The sequence below is a fragment of the Durio zibethinus genome, chromosome 12, assembly GCF_047325235.1.
Source record: "Durio zibethinus cultivar Kanyao isolate XHJ-2024 chromosome 12, ASM4732523v1, whole genome shotgun sequence".
Taxonomy (NCBI): Eukaryota; Viridiplantae; Streptophyta; class Magnoliopsida; order Malvales; family Malvaceae; genus Durio; species Durio zibethinus.
This window is the reverse complement of record NC_143173.1, coordinates 24,738,725-24,755,462: the sequence shown is the minus strand read 5'-3', so window position 1 is coordinate 24,755,462 and position 16,738 is coordinate 24,738,725. Positions and strand designations below refer to the sequence as shown.

Sequence of the window (16,738 nt, the reverse complement as noted above, 5' to 3'; positions counted from 1 at the left end):
CAAAGAAGCGACCAAACGGAAGCCAACTCATGGGCCGAAGAAGAGCCCAAACCAAACTCAACAGTGCTTCCTCGTGCGTTGGAACAAAACAAAACACTTATATCCCGCAGTCGCACGAAAACCGTGTACCACAGTAACATTGCTACCGCATTACGTCACTTTACACCACATGGCACTCTTTCATAGGCTCCCTTTGTCCACTCTGAAATTGCGCCAAAAATAATTAACCCCCTCCTCCAGTCTTATAAAGTCCCCTCCAAAACCCAAAGCCGCCCCACGCCTCAGGGAACGCATTTTCTTTTTTCTTTTTTTTTTTTACCGCTTTTTCTCTCTAATTTTAATTTTTTTCAATGGACGCTCTCCGCCTCACGCCACCTCGGCCGACGCTACTCGGCCACAGAGAGAGGTTCCCGCAGACATCCTTTACTGGGCCCCACATTACAAAGAAATGTATCCGGCCTTGGATCAGAGCCGCTGCGTCAAAACCGACGGCTGAGATCTCTTCTCCGACCTTTACTCCTCGCGACAACGCTGATGTTTCATTGTCGTCAAGCTTTGCTGCGGTTTCTTCTGCGCCGCCGAAGAAGGTGTCGGCCAATTCACTGCAGTATCCGTCAGGTTACTTAGGTGCGGTACCGGAACGTTCAACAGATAAAGGAAACGCCGACGTAATAAATGCGATGGTGTATTTAACGAATATATTGTCGTCGAAGGTTTATGATGTGGCGATAGAGTCACCATTACAGTTGGCGACTAAGTTATCTGAACGATTGGGTAATCAAATTTGGCTCAAGAGAGAAGATTTACAGCCCGTAAGAAATGTCTTCATTTTTATTAAAAAAATGAAACAAATTTTGGGATTATTCAATGTTTTGAGTTTTCAATTTATTGTTGAATGTGATGACTTTTTTTTTTTTTTTTTCATTTCTAATGATATTTATCTCTATGATTGGTTGGGTGTTGGGAGATTAGGAATGTTTATATTCTATGATTTTGCTTTTGCTTTACTTATTTTGTGCTTAATGGAGTGTTTTTTCAGCTTGGATTTAGCTCTTTTTATTATTTATTTTTTAAATTTCTGTGCTCTGAGATACATTGTTTTTATGAGTTAGTTTCGTTGAATTTGTTTATTTATTTATTTATTTTTGTTAGAATCTGCTAATGAATGTCGAAAAAGGAAAGCCCTTTCTTTTTGTAGTTAATATAAATTCGAAATAGAAACATTTCATGTTTTTGGAGTGCATTCTTTTTCATATTCAAATGATAAATGAAGTGCTTATACATTTGATGTTTCAATTGTTCAGGTTTTCTCTTTTAAGCTTCGTGGAGCATATAATATGATGGCAAAGCTTCCAAGGGAACAGTTGGAAAGAGGGGTTATTTGCTCATCAGCAGGGAATCATGCCCAAGGGGTTGCATTGGCTGCCAAGAGACTGGATTGTAATGCTGTTATTGCTATGCCTGTTACTACGCCAGAAATTAAGGTACTTTTTTGTGGCTTTTCTTTTGTCAATTGCATCACACATAGGATTTTATAAATTTGAATTGCGGGTTTCTTATTTTGCAGTGGCAATCTGTTGAGAGGTTGGGTGCAGCTGTTGTACTTGTTGGAGATTCTTATGATGAGGCACAAGCATATGCTAAAAAACGGGCTAAAGAGGAAGGTCGTACATTTATACCCCCTTTTGACCACCCAGATGTTATCATAGGACAAGGCACTGTTGGGATGGAGATTGTACGCCAAATGCAAGGCCCACTACATGCGATCTTTGTACCTGTTGGTGGTGGTGGGCTTATAGCTGGCATTGCTGCTTATGTAAAGAGGGTTTCACCGAAGGTATTTTGCTTCTTCTTATAATCATTTACTATTTCATAATGTCGGAGATTGGCATAGTTCTTAGCAGATGATAAGGGCATGCCACTTCAATTCTCTTTCGTTTCTTTCCTTTTTTTATACCTCTTGAACATTGAATGTCATATTTATTCCAAGACATGAAATTTCATTTGGTGTTTGGTTAGAGCTTGTCCTTGAGGTAGTTGGTACTTGCCAGACAGTTGCTTTGATCTTTTTAATTCCAAGTCATTGTCAACTTATTCCATTTCTGGGCCCCTTCTGTTGTCATAGCATAATAGGTATTTTTGTTCAGATGCTTAAGATCTTCATAAAAGCTGCCTTAGGAAAGCTTTCAATGAAATGTTATCCATTTGTGGCAATTTTATGTTTCAGAAAATGATGAACTAGAATAGTTAAAGACTTAAAAGCATGCATCATATTCCAGTGTTTGTGGAATTAGTAGACTGTCAAGCCTTTTTTAACAACTTTCTACCTTTTGCAATGCCTAATTTTAATTGGCATGACAAATAGCAACATTGATTAATTAATTCTATTTAAAACTCGGTCTGGTTCAAACTGTAGGTAACCCTTGAGGACTGCCAATATCATTTAAATCCATCAGTAGGAAAAACTAATAGACTTGTGGACTTAAAATTCTTGATATGTTTTATTTCATAATTATAGTATGTTAGGGAGCCTCCTAATATGCATAATCCGTTATGTATTTTGTGCTATTAAATATTTTTTCCATTCAACTGTGCTTTAGGGCTGCAATCAATATCGGTCATAATGTTCTGGTCTTACAAGAGGCTTAACTTTCAGACAATAAGTACAGAATTGAAACTTTATGTTAACTGTTGCAAGCACTTATGTACTAATTCACTTTCATATTTCTTCTTTCTTATTCTGTTCTTTTTTTTTTTTGATGAGTGAAAACTTTTAGCTCTTAAATTGCTTCAGTTAGTGTATTTTTTCATGAAATGGTTTTTGTAATCAGTAGTTTTAGCTAATTTACACTTCTTTTCCTTCATTCATTTTGTTTGAAATTACATTGAGTGAGCTTGTTCCTTGCTGCATGACATAATTCATCCACAGCACTTATTGTTGTATTACTTACCATACAGGTGAAAATTATTGGAGTGGAGCCTTTTGATGCGAATGCAATGGCATTGTCGCTGCATCATGGTGAAAGAGTGATATTGGATCAGGTTGGAGGCTTTGCAGATGGAGTAGCTGTTAAGGAGGTTGGTGAAGAGACCTTCTGCATATGTAGGGAATTGGTAGATGGTGTCGTTCTTGTAAGCCGAGATGCTATTTGTGCTTCTATAAAGGTATAACTTTCATGTTGCAAAGTTTGCATTGATTCGCCTGGGCTTTTTTTTTTCTCCCGATTGTTAAAATACGGGATAGCACACTGTCACTTATCATACAGCTTAAGTTTCTCAAACTTTATTTTAATTATACCTTAAGTGTTTCTGTCCTTGTATGGTACTGTTGTGAATTAAGCAAACAACTGAAATGCTGGCGTGAAATTACATAAAATCTTAATTTGAAACAAGGAGTCAAGTTTCTAATTCAATTATAGTGTATATTTGGTTGTATCTTTGGTTTAACGTGGATTCTAGATTTGGTATTCTAAGGAATTGGGATGTTCTTTTGGCATGAAGATAACTCGTTCTGGTTTGTTTCCTCATGTTTTGGGTGTTTAACTCGGATTTTAGATGCAGTTTGTCAGTGTGCTATTTCCCTTCTTGGGAAAGAGGAGTGTGGCCTGTCCACATTACAATTTGTTCTCTAATTATTTATCCTCAACCTTACGGATGTTAGAAGCCCTTATGACTTTTTCTCTCTCCTTGTTTCTCGTTTAGTCTCTCCAATATGGCTAGTCCAATTGGTTTTTGTTGGATAACCAATGGCCTTCATCTAATTAACACACCGTTTTTGGAATTTTTAGGATTTACAGCTGTAGTGCTTGTGTTACAGAACATGTTTGAAGAGAAGAGGAGCATTCTGGAACCAGCAGGTGCCCTAGCCCTTGCGGGAGCTGAAGCATATTGCAAATACTACAACCTTAAGGGAAAGAATCTTGTAGCAATAACTAGTGGCGCAAACATGAATTTTGATAAGCTTAGAGTGGTTACTGAGCTGGCTAATGTGGGTAGACAACAGGAGGCAGTGCTTGCAACTGTTTTGCCAGAGGAGCCTGGGAGCTTCAAACAATTTTGTGAACTGGTATTTCTGTGCAATTTTAAAGTTTAAACTTTTCCGCAGATTATCTGCTTTGTTCATTTTTATTGCTAAATAAGTAATAACTATTGACTATTGGGATTGACAGGTGGGGCCTATGAATATCACCGAGTTCAAATATAGATGTAGTTCTGATAAAGAAGCTGTCGTATTGTACAGGTTAGTTATCAGTCTATTTTTAGTGACTAACAAAATACAAAATAAAAAAATCATACCTTTGTATTTTATTTTCATTATGATACTGGTGTATAATTTTTCTCTTTCTGTCGAATTTAGGATTATTCTTTTGCATGGCTATGTTTTATGTTATTTTAATACATGAGCAGTGATTTGGTAGTCAGAAATATGTGAACTGAGAGGATTCCTCTATCCATGATGTTTTTTGCAGTGTTGGCGTTCACACAGTTTCTGAACTTGAAGCAATGAAGCAGAGGATGGAATCTTCTCAACTTAGAACTTACAATCTTACAGCAAGTGACTTGGTTAAAGATCACTTGCGTTATTTGGTAACTATAATTGTTATTCCTTTTTCTATTTACATTTTTGGTGATCATGTGTGTGCTGGCTTTTTAATTCTTTATTTATCTCTTTCAGATGGGGGGCAGATTGGATGTTGAAAATGAGGTTCTATGTCGGTTTGTTTTTCCTGAGAGGCCTGGTGCTTTGATGAAGTTTTTAGACACTTTTAGTCCACGCTGGAATATTAGTTTGTTCCATTACCGTGGTCAGGTTAGCGTCTAGGACATCTTTGAGAAAACTTTCACTTCTAATGGTTTGTGATTAGAACAAATTTTAATCCTGATTTATTCTATCCAACAGGGTGAAACAGGAGCAAATGTTTTGGTTGGAATTCAAGTTGCGAAGAATGAGATGGAGGAGTTCATCAATTGCGCTGATAATCTTGGATATGACTATGAATTGGTAACTGATGACAACAATTTTCAACTTTTGATGCATTAATCAGAGTCAGTTCCAATATTTTAGCACAAGTAGGCATGGCCAACATGCACATCTTAAAGAAAGATATGGAGCAGATGCAAATGGGTCTTCTGAATTCCAGTCCTCCTTAATTACTACTGGAATAGCAGAACATGGCTTTTTCTCATTTATTTTTGTAATTTATAGAATTACAATGTATGTAGTTCAAACAAAAATGATTGGGATTTTAGTTACTGCTGCTTATCAGATGATTAGTTTTTCTTGTTATGTAGTGATACTTTTAAGACCTATGCTCATATGTTTTAAAGGTTGTTAGGAGTGCAAACGAATAAAATGATCAATGAATAATTTGTAATCAGGTTCGGTTTTTATTCGTTCAATGAATAATTTGTAATCAGGTTTAGTTTTTATTTATGTATTTTTTATTAAATTTAACAATCAGAACAATATTTACATAAATTAAATTTAACAATCATGAATAATCAAAACTTGGTGAGACCAGCAACTGGAAGATGCATGTAAACCCAGATATAAGGTCGATATTCCAAGTTAGATTGCGAGAAACTTTGTCAGATTATAACATTTGTAAAACATTCTATATATTAAAAGAAACATTTGTCAACCATGCCATGCATTCAACATTTATGTATGGTTCAGTTGAACCAACTGTGTAAATATATCCTCAAAAGCTTAGTGAGATGATGTTTCCCAACCAGAATACTGAGACAAAGGCTAAGGAACAATACATCTTCAACTCCTAGGTATCCTTTCAAACAATTTTCGCAAAAGAAGTGAGGAGAGTGAATGGACAATAGGTCCAAAAAGGGTTGGGTTGGGTTTGGAGAGCAAATAACTAGTTCTGAGAGTCATTTTTGTTGCAGGCCTAAATATGGCATTGACTGGCTCTTTTGATTGATCTTGAAGCTTTAAAAAATGGGGTGTGGTCCTTGAATTAGTAAGGTCACTGCTGCTTGCCTGCATGCTGCTGCATTGTTACAGTCGATGCTGTATGTTTGGAAGATCATAGAAGCCCTTTGTTGCACCATATTACAAAGGAGGTAAGAGAAGATACGTTGATGCAATGTGGTCATGCTTCTTGAACAAAAATGACAATTTCTTGAAGACACGATAACTCTTGAACGTTATGCTGATGCAAAATGTGGATGCATGTCCAAAGACCACCCAAACTCTTTCTAAAAAGTACCTAAAGCTTTTTAGGTAATTCTATTGTTACCTAAAGAATAATTCGGGGGATCATGGACAAAATGATTACACTGTTTTTTTTTGTAAGCCTAATGGAAATGGAAAAGGAAAGATGCATTGATGACAAAAAGAAAAAATCATCGGCTTTATGAAGTGCTAAACATGCCTCTTCTCCTAAAATAAGCACCTTTAATGTAACCATACTCTTAAAAGACATTTATGTCACTATGATCATCACTCCCCATGGCTCTCCCTCAAATTCTCTGCCACCTGCCCCCTCTTCACCCCATTCACTTCTCTTTTACACCTCTCTCTCTCTCTCTCTCTCATATCCATAGTGATATTTACTGTTGAGACATTGGGGGAAAAAGGAAAAAGAATATGAGAGTTTCAATTAAGTTACTGGCTTCCTTGGTTCTTGTTCTGGTTTCTTCAGTGGCTAATGGAGACCCTGTTGTTCCTGCACTCATCATCTTTGGGGACTCTGTTGTTGATGTTGGGAACAACAACAATCTCAATACACTGATCAAGGCAAACTTCCTACCATATGGAAGAGATTTTGTTACTCACAGGCCAACTGGAAGATTCTGCAATGGAAAACTGGCCACAGACTTCACTGGCAATGTTTTTTTGAGAACCCATACATTTTTTTCATGAAGTTCTGTCTCCCTCTTCTCTCATGGCGCTGTTCATTCCTGCATGCACAGCTGAGTTCCTCGGGTTCACCTCGTACCCACCAGCTTACCTTAGTCGAGATGCCAGGGGAAATGCTCTCCTGACTGGAGCTAACTTTGCTTCAGCTGCTTCTGGTTTATGTGACGGAACTGCAAACCTATACGTAAATAACTAAGATCCAAATCCTCTCTCTCCCTGAAGTCTGAATATCTAACAGATGGTGAATTGGTTTTGTTAATATTTCTAGCGTGCCATTCCATTGACCCAGCAGTTAAACTACTACAAGGAGTATCAAACTAAAGTGGTGAACCTGGTAGGAAAAGCTAAAGCTAATGGTATAATCTCTGGCGCCATACATCTTTTAAGTGCAGGAAGCAGTGATTATATTCAGAATTACTACATCGATCCTCTAGTCAGAGTCTATACACCAGATCAGTTCTCCGACATTCTCATAAGATCTTACTCTACTTTCATTCAGGTATCCTTTAGCATTCATTTATAGGTGCAATTATTTTTTGTGAAAATAATTATGAGGTACATGCAACTTTAACATATATCTTCTGCAGTATCTGGAACATTTACATGAGAACTTCATGCCTGTTTTGAATCATGTTTGAATCTCTGACCTAAATCCAAGTTCTGGACACCAAGTTACTAGAAATATTATACTGTTAACAGGAAAAGAGAAATGCCTTTGTATGGAAGCTCAAAACAATGTTCGTTAAAAATGAAAGAAAAAGAGATGCGAGCTTCTTACATTCTGGTTTCTTTAAAGCACACAACTTTTTCATTTTTGTGACAGAATCTGTACCGACTTGGAGCAAGGAGGATTGGAGTGACAACCCTACCACCAACAGGTTGTTTACGTGCAGCCATCACCCTATTTGGTGCAGGAAGTAACTGGTGTGTTGCAAGGTTAAACGAAGATGCCATTGCCTTCAACAATAAACTGAACAGCACATCCCAAATACTACTGGACAAGATGCCTGCTCTCAAACTAGTGGTCTTTGACATATACGAGCCTCTATTGAACATGGTCATGAAGCCCACTGATAATGGTAAACCACCTATTGTGCAAAAGAGTAGTTAAACAACAAAATTAATCAACGTTTCAAAGAAGTATCAACTATTAAAATTTCTTTGAATACATACTCTGCTGTCAAAGTTGAAGTGAACAGAATCAACAAGAATGGATTTTCCAAAAGCAATTTTTAATTACCAAATTTCATACTTTAACCAAGGAAAACCTTGTACTATTCGGTAAAATTTCTTTTATGATAACAAGAAACTAATAAATTTGGGGTTGTTCTCTGATCAACTTAAAAAAAATTATATAAATTTCATAATAATGTGGATCCTTTCATTGTTTTAATCAAGGCTCTCCATTACTCTGGATTTGCCAGATAAATGAGGAGATCCATTAACATACTTTTCCATGTGAATTTGGTATTATTGTTGCAGGATTCTTTGAGTCAAGAAGAGCTTGCTGTGGAACAGGCACACTAGAGACCTCCCTGCTTTGCAATGCCAGGTCATTGGGGACATGCTCCAATGCTACATCATATGTGTTTTGGGATGGATTCCATCCCTCCGAAGCTGCTAACCAGATCTTGACAGGCGATTTGCTAGCACAGGGAGTGTCCCTCATCTCTTGAAGCTATTTCCTTCATTGTCATAGAAAGGAAAAAATGTAAAAAAAGAAAAAAAAAACCATAACCTGTTCTTGAAATCTTCTCGTATGTAGTATATTAGATATTACTAAAGTACATACTTCATTTAGTATTTTCACATGAAAAACCTCTTTATTTATGCTTGTAGCAAGGGTACATTGCTGCTATTCTGTTGGGGAAGTTTATGTTGATCCTTGCCTCAATAAGATGATTATGGTTGTTTTGTGAATAATTTAGTTAACTTGTTCCGAGTATGGCCAGCCGATTCAAGTTGTTAAATGATATAGTAATATAAGGCATTCGGAAAGAAATGTAAACTCTTATTAGTCTGCCCTGACTAGCATACAACTTAGAGATTGGCATTTATTGCATATTCCTACATAATAAAATTTTGTGATTGATGAAATCATTTTCGGAGTTCTGCTCAAGTTATCTAAGTTCTTCCACAAGTAGGCTTCATTTTCTTTTAATCAATTCTTCCATTCCTATAAGAATTCTCAATTTATCCAGACAGTCTCCATTATCTTTAAGTTGGTCAACAGTAAACTAGATGATATTGAAAGACACTTGAGCTTTACAATGGATATTTTTGTGAAAATTTTAATATATTAAAATCCTTATGAGTTGATAGACATAAATTTAAATAAGCAATAAGTCAAACTCAAGTGGAAGTAAAAGTTCACCTGCACCAGTTAAAATATCAGAGGTCCCTAAGAAAGTTCAAATCCTGCATTAGAACTGACTGCGTAACAAAGCTTTGCTTTTAGAGTACTTGACCGCTTCTAGGTTGGAAGCTGTAACCATCCAATAGAGCAAGGAAACACAGATGTGACTAGTTCAAATGCTCAATTTCCCCCTCCCTTATGCAGATATGAGATGTTATATCAGTTGTCTCATATTTTATTTTGTTATGGAGCCTTTTACCATAGTAGTTATTAGACTGGAGAAAACTCATCCCCCATTATTGTACCTTGAGAGTGTTATAGCAGGTAGAAGCTGATGAAAGCCGCTCCAAATCTGGTCCTCTAATTGCTGTCCAAAGAGGGGCATCACTTGCAACCTATACAAAATCAAGATTCCTGACTTAGTTTCAGTTGTTGATAAGATATTAAGATAGTCATGTGGCCCTTTCTCCATTTACTATTCTCATTTAGTCCTGCTCTTTACTATAAATTTCTTTCTTAAAATCTTGGGGAATTTCCCTTTGTTCTTCATTTTTGTATGCTGCAATAAAGTTCGCTAAATTGCTGCCAAATTGCTTAAGTACCACTAGGAAAAGTTTTCAGAGATAACAGCATACCTTATGAATTATGCAGTATGGCTGCAAGTATTTGAACCTGTGTAAAGGAGCTCGAGAACAACTGGTTACAAATTTGAGGAGCAGTGTTCTTTTGGCTCAAAATCCTTCATAACCTTAATCAAGTTCAGAAAAGAGGCTGTATTCATGCAGCAGTTTCCATGATTAAAAAAATTTGAGGGACAAGGCTCAAACATAAGAAAAATCAGTTAAAGTTCCATCATGCCAATACCTCCCAGAAAAGCTTAATCGTTCGACTTTCCTCAGAATAACCACCAGTATACCGTGTGTTTTTTCTTAAATCATCAACATCAATATCATGGTTGGTCCAGAGTGAATTGAACCTTAATCATGCACAAAATACTCCAATAAACAACAGAGTCAAAGATAGAAAGCAAAGGGATAATTAAATAACCAGTTTACCTGTTTCTCACAAAACTCTATGTCATCAAGAACTAATAGCAGATGAGAATAGATGGCAGAGAACAGATGAAGCAGACAAGACATATCTTTTGAAATACCTTGAGGATCATGCCTCAAAGACTATATATCCCAAACATCAAAACAATCCTCATCAACCTGATGATCATCAGCTAAATCTGAGAAATCAACCTCTGCTTGCGATTTGCTGGAGTACTTCTGCAATACATTGAGCCATTTATTGACTCCATCCTTATTGGATTGTTTGAATTTTTTATTAATTCGATCTTTTTTCTTCCCTGAAACTTTGCTTGTACCATGATAAGTATGACTATTCCCATGGAAAATGGAACTTTAAAGTACCCCCAAAAGGTTGCCAAGAAATCCAGGAGTGAAAGATAGCATATTCAGAACAGGCAACGGCCCAATCTTGGCATTGAATGCTGAAAATATTCTAAGTATGTATGAATAAAAATATGCAATATCTAGCAATTCCAAGTTCCACAAATATTCTAAACTGTTTTGAGGCAGGATCTTGGCCTCATATGCATAAGCATATCTTTTTGATATTTCCATAAGCTTTTTAAGATGCCACTGCTGACAAACAGGTCTTAATAGGTCCATGAAGGATGTCTTTAAGGACCCACACGCTGTCTCCTTCTCCTGTATGCTGACAGGCAGTTCATAAGCTCCATCATTACCTTCAAGATTTTGATTCCCCCTTACATTCCACCCAGCATAATGAAGCCATGCCAATATGTTGTCTGCAAAAATAGTTACAACATGGACATAGGATGCATATTCTACACCTTGGTTCAAGGCTCCAGAATCTAGAAAGTCATTGTACTCCCAGCAGCTACGCCTATAATGTTTGCAAGAGCCCAGCCAGCTGGTAGAATCACTTTCGAAGAACAGTCCATGCTAGACTGATCAATGTCTGACATCTTTCGGACAATTTTATCTCTTGAAATCTGTCATCACCTGCCATAGTTTGATCAGTCCCACATGCCTCAAATCATAGAGTTGTGTAATATGTAAAATGGAATCTGAAATTTAGGGTTTTCACACCTGAATTGAAGGGTTAATAGTAAAAGATAGTAAATGTAAATGTAATCTATCATACAAGTAATGGATCTATTGGAACGCAGTATACTTTGAAAATACTATGTCTTACAGACGATAAACACAAATCTATATTCTCATTTAAATACCAAGTGCACTAAGTTTATAGTACTTTGGACATTTGCAGAGAACTTCCTAAAGATGCAATGATGCGTGAAAATAACCGCAGCCAGCCCCAGGGTACATGTATTAGTCTCTATTTAAATTGGTAAGACTGCCAAATATTTGCAAAATCTCAATGCAATAAAGCAAACGCAACACAAAAAATCCTGTTTCCCACAATAATTACAAGATCAGATCAGAAAGCTATGGCTTTGTTGATTTCATCTTTTGCTATATCAGAAAGCCACCACATGGCCTTTTAAAGAACTATAACATTGATTGTCAGTAAAAGTAGACTAAAAAAGAATCGAATCATAGAAACATCCACATAATAGCCAAAAGGACAAGTAATGATTATTAAGCAATAAAAAAAATAGCAGCAGATGCTTTGATAGTATGAATTTAGATAAGCATAACTAAAGGTCACATGCAGAATTTCAAAGCAAATTTCTTGAACATGTATGAGAAAGAGAACATTAAGGAGATTAGGATTTAATAGGGCATTACCAGTAAAATTTGCAAACATGGTGAAATAGTAGACTTGTTCTTTAGAGCAGGTAGAAGAACAGCTGGTAGACGTTGAGTGAGCCAAGGAATTGTAAGTAAATACAAACAGTAATGCTCAGCACAAGAATGCACATCAAACTGACGAGGACCAGTTGGATCAAAGAATATCAGACTAAATGGCCAAATAGCTAGAGTAATTGCACTTGCAGTGATCAAGAATTTATCGTCAGCCTGAACAATACTTTTCACTTTTGGAGAAAAGCAAACTTCCGATTTGCTTATATATATCTTCTCAAAGACACATAAAGGCCACTTCTACAACTTCCCATAAAGCAAACCAATTCTTCAATGCTGCATCTGCATCCCCAATATTGGCATCACTAACAATCTTCCAACTTTTCAGATCAGTTAAGACAACAACAAGAAGCAATGCAAGAGATGTCAGAACGCCAATATGTTAACTCCCTGTATGAGACGTATCACACTCTGAAAGAATGAATAAGCGGAGTGAAATCAACTTTTGTGCTTGATACGTGGATTTGAGTAACCCAATCGAAAATTAACATTTGACTCAGCAGAAAAAATAATTAGAAAGATTGTTAATGTAAATCGATTTAAGCCCTAACTGAATTGACGAATCAAGAGAGAGAGAGTGGCCCTAACCTGATCTTTCGAGGTTCGTCCATGGCTGAGAGACGACAGCTAATCAAAACTCGAATCTTTTTCTTCTTAGCTTTTCCTAAAAAAAGAATCGAATTTTTCCTTGGACGGTTTGATTATGTCTTTTGTGTTTTCTTATCTTCCCACACGCAAGCGTCGCGAGTTTACTTCACTCCCACACTCACAGTCCCTATGACTAATTGACTATTATCCCAATAAAAATGATAATAATATTTAAAAAAACTCTACCTACTTCTAATGTTGCTTAAGATATATTATTATTTTAATTTGAAATTCATCCAAAAAGTACATATTATTTTTATTGATTTATTACTTTTTATAAAAAATTAGTTTAAAAATAAAAAAAAAAATAATTTTAAAATTTAAATTTTCAATCATTTTAAATTTAATTTATTATATTTATGTTTAAAATAAACAATATCTAATTTATTCTTACTGTTTGTAATTCATTTTCATGAATCAAAATTGAGGAGTTTACAACTTTATAAAGAAAAATAAACAAAATAATCAAATAAAAATAAATTAAATTATAAACCATTTAATTATAATTGAATAATTCAAAATTTTTATTTGTTACATAAATCCTTTATAAATATCAAATGATACTTCTACTCTATAAATAAATTTTTAACATTCACCTATGAAAGCAACATGAAAATGTGAACAATCAGAATCAACTTTATATGTTTTTTTCTTGTTATTTAAAATCGCTAATGTAATTGTTTCAAAAAAAAAAATTATTGGCGTGTATTAACAAACGGTAAACGCGCGTGGAATAAACATGTAACTAAAAAGATGTAGTGCTAACATATAATAAAGCGATTATAGCAGCGTAACAACCAAGTTGAAGTAAGAGGTAAGAAGTTATGTTTGGCGGCGGTGATTTTTGTCTGAATCGATGTTCATCATTATCCATCCCCAAAACCACCCACTCCACCGCCACCACTTCCCTCCAAAACCACCGCCAACTCAACCTCCATCACGCCCCTCTTCTATCTCTTCCCAAACCCAAATCCCACCACCGCCACTTCCTCTCTTCCACCTCCTCCCTCTCTCGGCACACTCTCTCCAAATCCAAACCCCCCAGTGTCAATGATATTAATTCCTTAATCTCTTTGCTTCACCTTTCAGTTCAGTACTCCGACGCTGACCTGGCAAAAGCTGTTCATGCTTGTTCTGTCAAGTTCCAAGAGGACACCCATCTGGGTAATTCTCTAGTTTTAGCATATCTAAAGCTGTGCCTTTTTAATCATTCTTTCAAAGTTTTTACCTCTCTTTCTTGCCCCAATGTAGTAACTTACTCTTCGTTAATTTCGGGTTTTGTGAAATCAAATCAAGGAAACAAAGCGATAAAACTTTTTATGAAGATGAGGAATGAAGGTATTGATCCTAATGAGTTTACTTTCGTCTCAATTTTAAGTGCTTGTATGAGAGTTTCGGAGTTAAAATTGGGTTTTGAAGTTCATGGTTTGATTATCAAAATGGGTTTTTTGGATAGTGTTTTTGTAGCCAATGCTTTAATGGGATTGTATGGGAAATTTAATGGGGGTTGGGGGTTTGTTTTTAAGATGTTTGGTGAAATGCATCAAAGAGATGTTGCATCATGGAATACAGTGATTTCAAGTTTGGTGAAGGAAGGGATGTGTGAGAAAGCGATTGAATTATTTCGTGTAATGCAAGGAATTGGTTCATTTAGAGCTGATTTTTTCACAATTTCGGCTGTTTTGAGTGCTTGTAAAGGAAGTAATGCTTTAATGAATGGCAAAGAAGTTCATGCTCATGCTATTAGAATTCGATTAGGGGGTAATTTGAGTGTGAACAATGCGCTTATTGGATTTTATACTAAATGTGGTAGTGTAGGAGATGTGGTGGCTTTGTTTGAAGGCATGCCAGTTAAGGATGTTATTACTTGGACTGAAATGATTTCAGCCTATATGGAATTTGAGTTGGTGGATTTGGCCACGGAGGTTTTTGACAAGATGCCAGAGAAGAATTGCATTTCTTATAATGCCTTTATGACGGGATTTTGCAGAAATGGTGAAGGTTTGAAGGCAGTAAAGTTGTTTATTGAAATGGTGAAGGAAGGTTTAGAGTTAACAGATTTCAGCTTGTGTAGTGTTATCAATGCTTGTGCATTAGTCATGGATGCAAAAACTAGTGAGCAAATTCAAGGGTTTTATGTCAAGTTTGGTCATCAATCAAATGTTTGTGTTGAAGCAGCATTGTTAGATATGTGCATGAGGTGTGGAAGGATAGCAGATGCTGAGAAAATGTTTCAAATGTGGCCATTTGAGCAAGATAGCTCTGTTGTTTGTACATCAATGTTATGTGGTTATGTTCGAAATGGACAACCTGATGATGCAATCTCCTTTCTCGTTAGATGTCAACTAGAAGGAAAAATGGATATGGATGAAGTAACTGTAACTTCCGTACTTGGTGCATGTGGAACTTTAGGATTTGAAGAGATTGGAGAACAAATCCATTGTCATGCTGTTAAAACTGGATTTGTGTCTGATTTAGGGGTGTTAAATTCCATGATTAGCATGTATGCCAAATGTGGAAACATGAATGGTGCAATCAAAGTTTTCAACATTATGCCCATTCATGATGTAGTTTCATGGAATGCTTTAATTGCTGGCCATACTCTTCATAGGCATGGTGATGAGGCTCTGGCTGTTTGGTCTGAGATGGAGGAGGCAGGCATAAAGCCAGACGCGATTACTTTGAATTTAGTTATTTTGGCCTATCAACATACAAACTTGAATTTAGTTGATAACTGCCGTAGGTTATTTCTCTCCATGAGAACCAACTATGACATTGAGCCTACTTCACAGCATTATGCTTCCTTTGTTAGTGTTTTAGGGCACTGGGGTCTTCTTGAAGAGGCAGAGGAAATGATTAATAAGATGACTGTTGAGCCAAAGGCATCTGTTTGGCGTGCTTTGCTTGACAGTTGTAGGATTCATTTGAACACAACCATTGGGAAACGAGTGGCAAAGCACATACTTTCAATGCAGCCACAAGATCCCTCAACATACATACTAATGTCAAATCTATACTCTGCATCTGGGAGATGGCATTGCTCTGAAATGGTCAGAGAGGACATGAGAGAAAGGGGGTTTCGGAAAAATCCTGCTCGAAGTTGGATCATTCATCAGAACAATGTACATTCATTCTATGCAAGGGACAAATTACATCCCCAAGCGACGGACATCTATAGAGGGTTAGAAATACTAGTCTTAGAATGCCTAAAAGCTGGATATATTCCAGACACTAGCTTTGTTCTTCATGAGGTTGAGGAGCATCAGAAGAAACACTTCTTACTCTATCATAGTGCAAAGCTAGCAACAACATATGGGCTTTTAATGACCAGGCGAGGAGAACCCATACGGATTGTCAAGAACATCCTTCTGTGCGGAGACTGCCATACTTTTTTGAAATTTGTTTCTGTCATCACGAGAAGAGAGATTTTTCTGAGGGATCCGTCAGGATTTCATTGCTTTCGGAATGGACAGTGCTCCTGTAAAGATTATTGGTGATTGATCTTTGCTATATTGCAAATTCTGTAGCCTCATTCAATGTTTTAGTACATGCTGAAAAATTTTCACACATCTTTGGCTTTTTTCATAAGTTTGAAGCCACTGTTCTCAGAAATGTATTCAATGTATAAGTTTTGTAGAAAATCATGTAAAAGTTTATTTGAAAAAGAAGAAATTTATATTTCCTGTGTAAAAGATAGCATTTAAAAGTTACAAGCCCTAGGATAGTCGAGCCACTGTTAGGGGAGGATTCAAAAGGCTCAATGGGGTATCTATGACAACTTTTAAGATTGGAAAATAAAAAAATTTGAAAAAAAAATTTCCCTCCTGAAAATTTTCTATGTATATTCTTTTCGTTGATAATATTTCCCACCAGTGGGCACTGTACAATAGATGCGTCCTGGTGCAAATTTTGAAAAGTTATGTGTCACCAATTAGTGATGTTTTAAGATGGAAGTCATTTTCTATGGTGATTTGGGTGGAAGGAAAACGAAGATACCGA

At 36.3% G+C, this 16,738-nt stretch overlaps 3 protein-coding genes and 1 pseudogene across 4 annotated transcripts; 3 read left to right on the top strand and 1 right to left on the bottom strand.

Annotated features, from left to right (window-relative positions):
* Positions 1-276: 276 nt before the first annotated feature.
* LOC111295903 (threonine dehydratase biosynthetic, chloroplastic-like) lies at positions 277-5,430 on the top strand. Its single transcript, XM_022889727.2, has 9 exons — positions 277-812; positions 1,305-1,484; positions 1,568-1,837; positions 2,959-3,165; positions 3,818-4,066; positions 4,170-4,240; positions 4,470-4,587; positions 4,676-4,810; positions 4,901-5,430. Exons 1-9 carry the CDS (start codon positions 351-353, stop codon positions 5,039-5,041), a joined length of 1,833 nt encoding a protein of 610 aa, XP_022745462.2. The 5' UTR covers positions 277-350; the 3' UTR covers positions 5,042-5,430.
* A 1,031-nt stretch (positions 5,431-6,461) lies between these two features.
* On the top strand, positions 6,462-8,561 carry LOC111297814 (GDSL esterase/lipase At5g03820-like). Its single transcript, XM_089741355.1, has 5 exons — positions 6,462-6,842; positions 6,931-7,061; positions 7,146-7,376; positions 7,701-7,956; positions 8,360-8,561. The coding sequence occupies exons 1-5, from the start codon at positions 6,605-6,607 to the stop codon at positions 8,551-8,553; spliced, it is 1,050 nt and encodes a 349-aa protein (XP_089597481.1). The 5' UTR covers positions 6,462-6,604; the 3' UTR covers positions 8,554-8,561.
* Positions 8,562-9,278: 717 nt separating this feature from the next.
* On the bottom strand, positions 9,279-12,551 carry LOC111297813 (E3 ubiquitin-protein ligase UPL7-like; annotated as a pseudogene). The gene is made up of 6 exons (XR_016326351.1): positions 12,017-12,551; positions 10,281-11,256; positions 10,098-10,209; positions 9,869-9,981; positions 9,539-9,628; positions 9,279-9,362 (listed from the first exon to the last, which is right to left on the bottom strand). The product of XR_016326351.1 is annotated as an E3 ubiquitin-protein ligase UPL7-like (transcript).
* Positions 12,552-13,537: 986 nt separating this feature from the next.
* Positions 13,538-16,431, top strand: LOC111296613 (pentatricopeptide repeat-containing protein At5g03800). Its single transcript, XM_022891009.2, is given in 2 exon segments — positions 13,538-13,682; positions 13,684-16,431. Coding segments are annotated over 2 exon segments (2,640 nt in total). The 5' UTR covers positions 13,538-13,595; the 3' UTR covers positions 16,237-16,431.
* The last annotated feature ends 307 nt before the right edge of the window (positions 16,432-16,738 follow it).

Bases quoted from the DNA above. Each gene is read 5' to 3' on its own strand.
- LOC111295903 (XM_022889727.2), top strand. From the start codon at position 351: ATGGACGCTCTCCGCCTCACGCCACCTCGGCCGACGCTACTCGGCCAC. The intron at 3,166-3,817 runs GTATAACTTTCA...CTTGTGTTACAG, and splicing joins CTATTTGTGCTTCTATAAAG to AACATGTTTGAAGAGAAGAG. The intron at 4,241-4,469 runs GTTAGTTATCAG...TGTTTTTTGCAG, and splicing joins GAAGCTGTCGTATTGTACAG to TGTTGGCGTTCACACAGTTT.
- LOC111297814 (XM_089741355.1), top strand. From the start codon at position 6,605: ATGAGAGTTTCAATTAAGTTACTGGCTTCCTTGGTTCTTGTTCTGGTT. The intron at 6,843-6,930 runs GCAATGTTTTTT...CTGCATGCACAG, and splicing joins ACTGGCCACAGACTTCACTG to CTGAGTTCCTCGGGTTCACC. The intron at 7,957-8,359 runs GTAAACCACCTA...TTATTGTTGCAG, and splicing joins CATGAAGCCCACTGATAATG to GATTCTTTGAGTCAAGAAGA.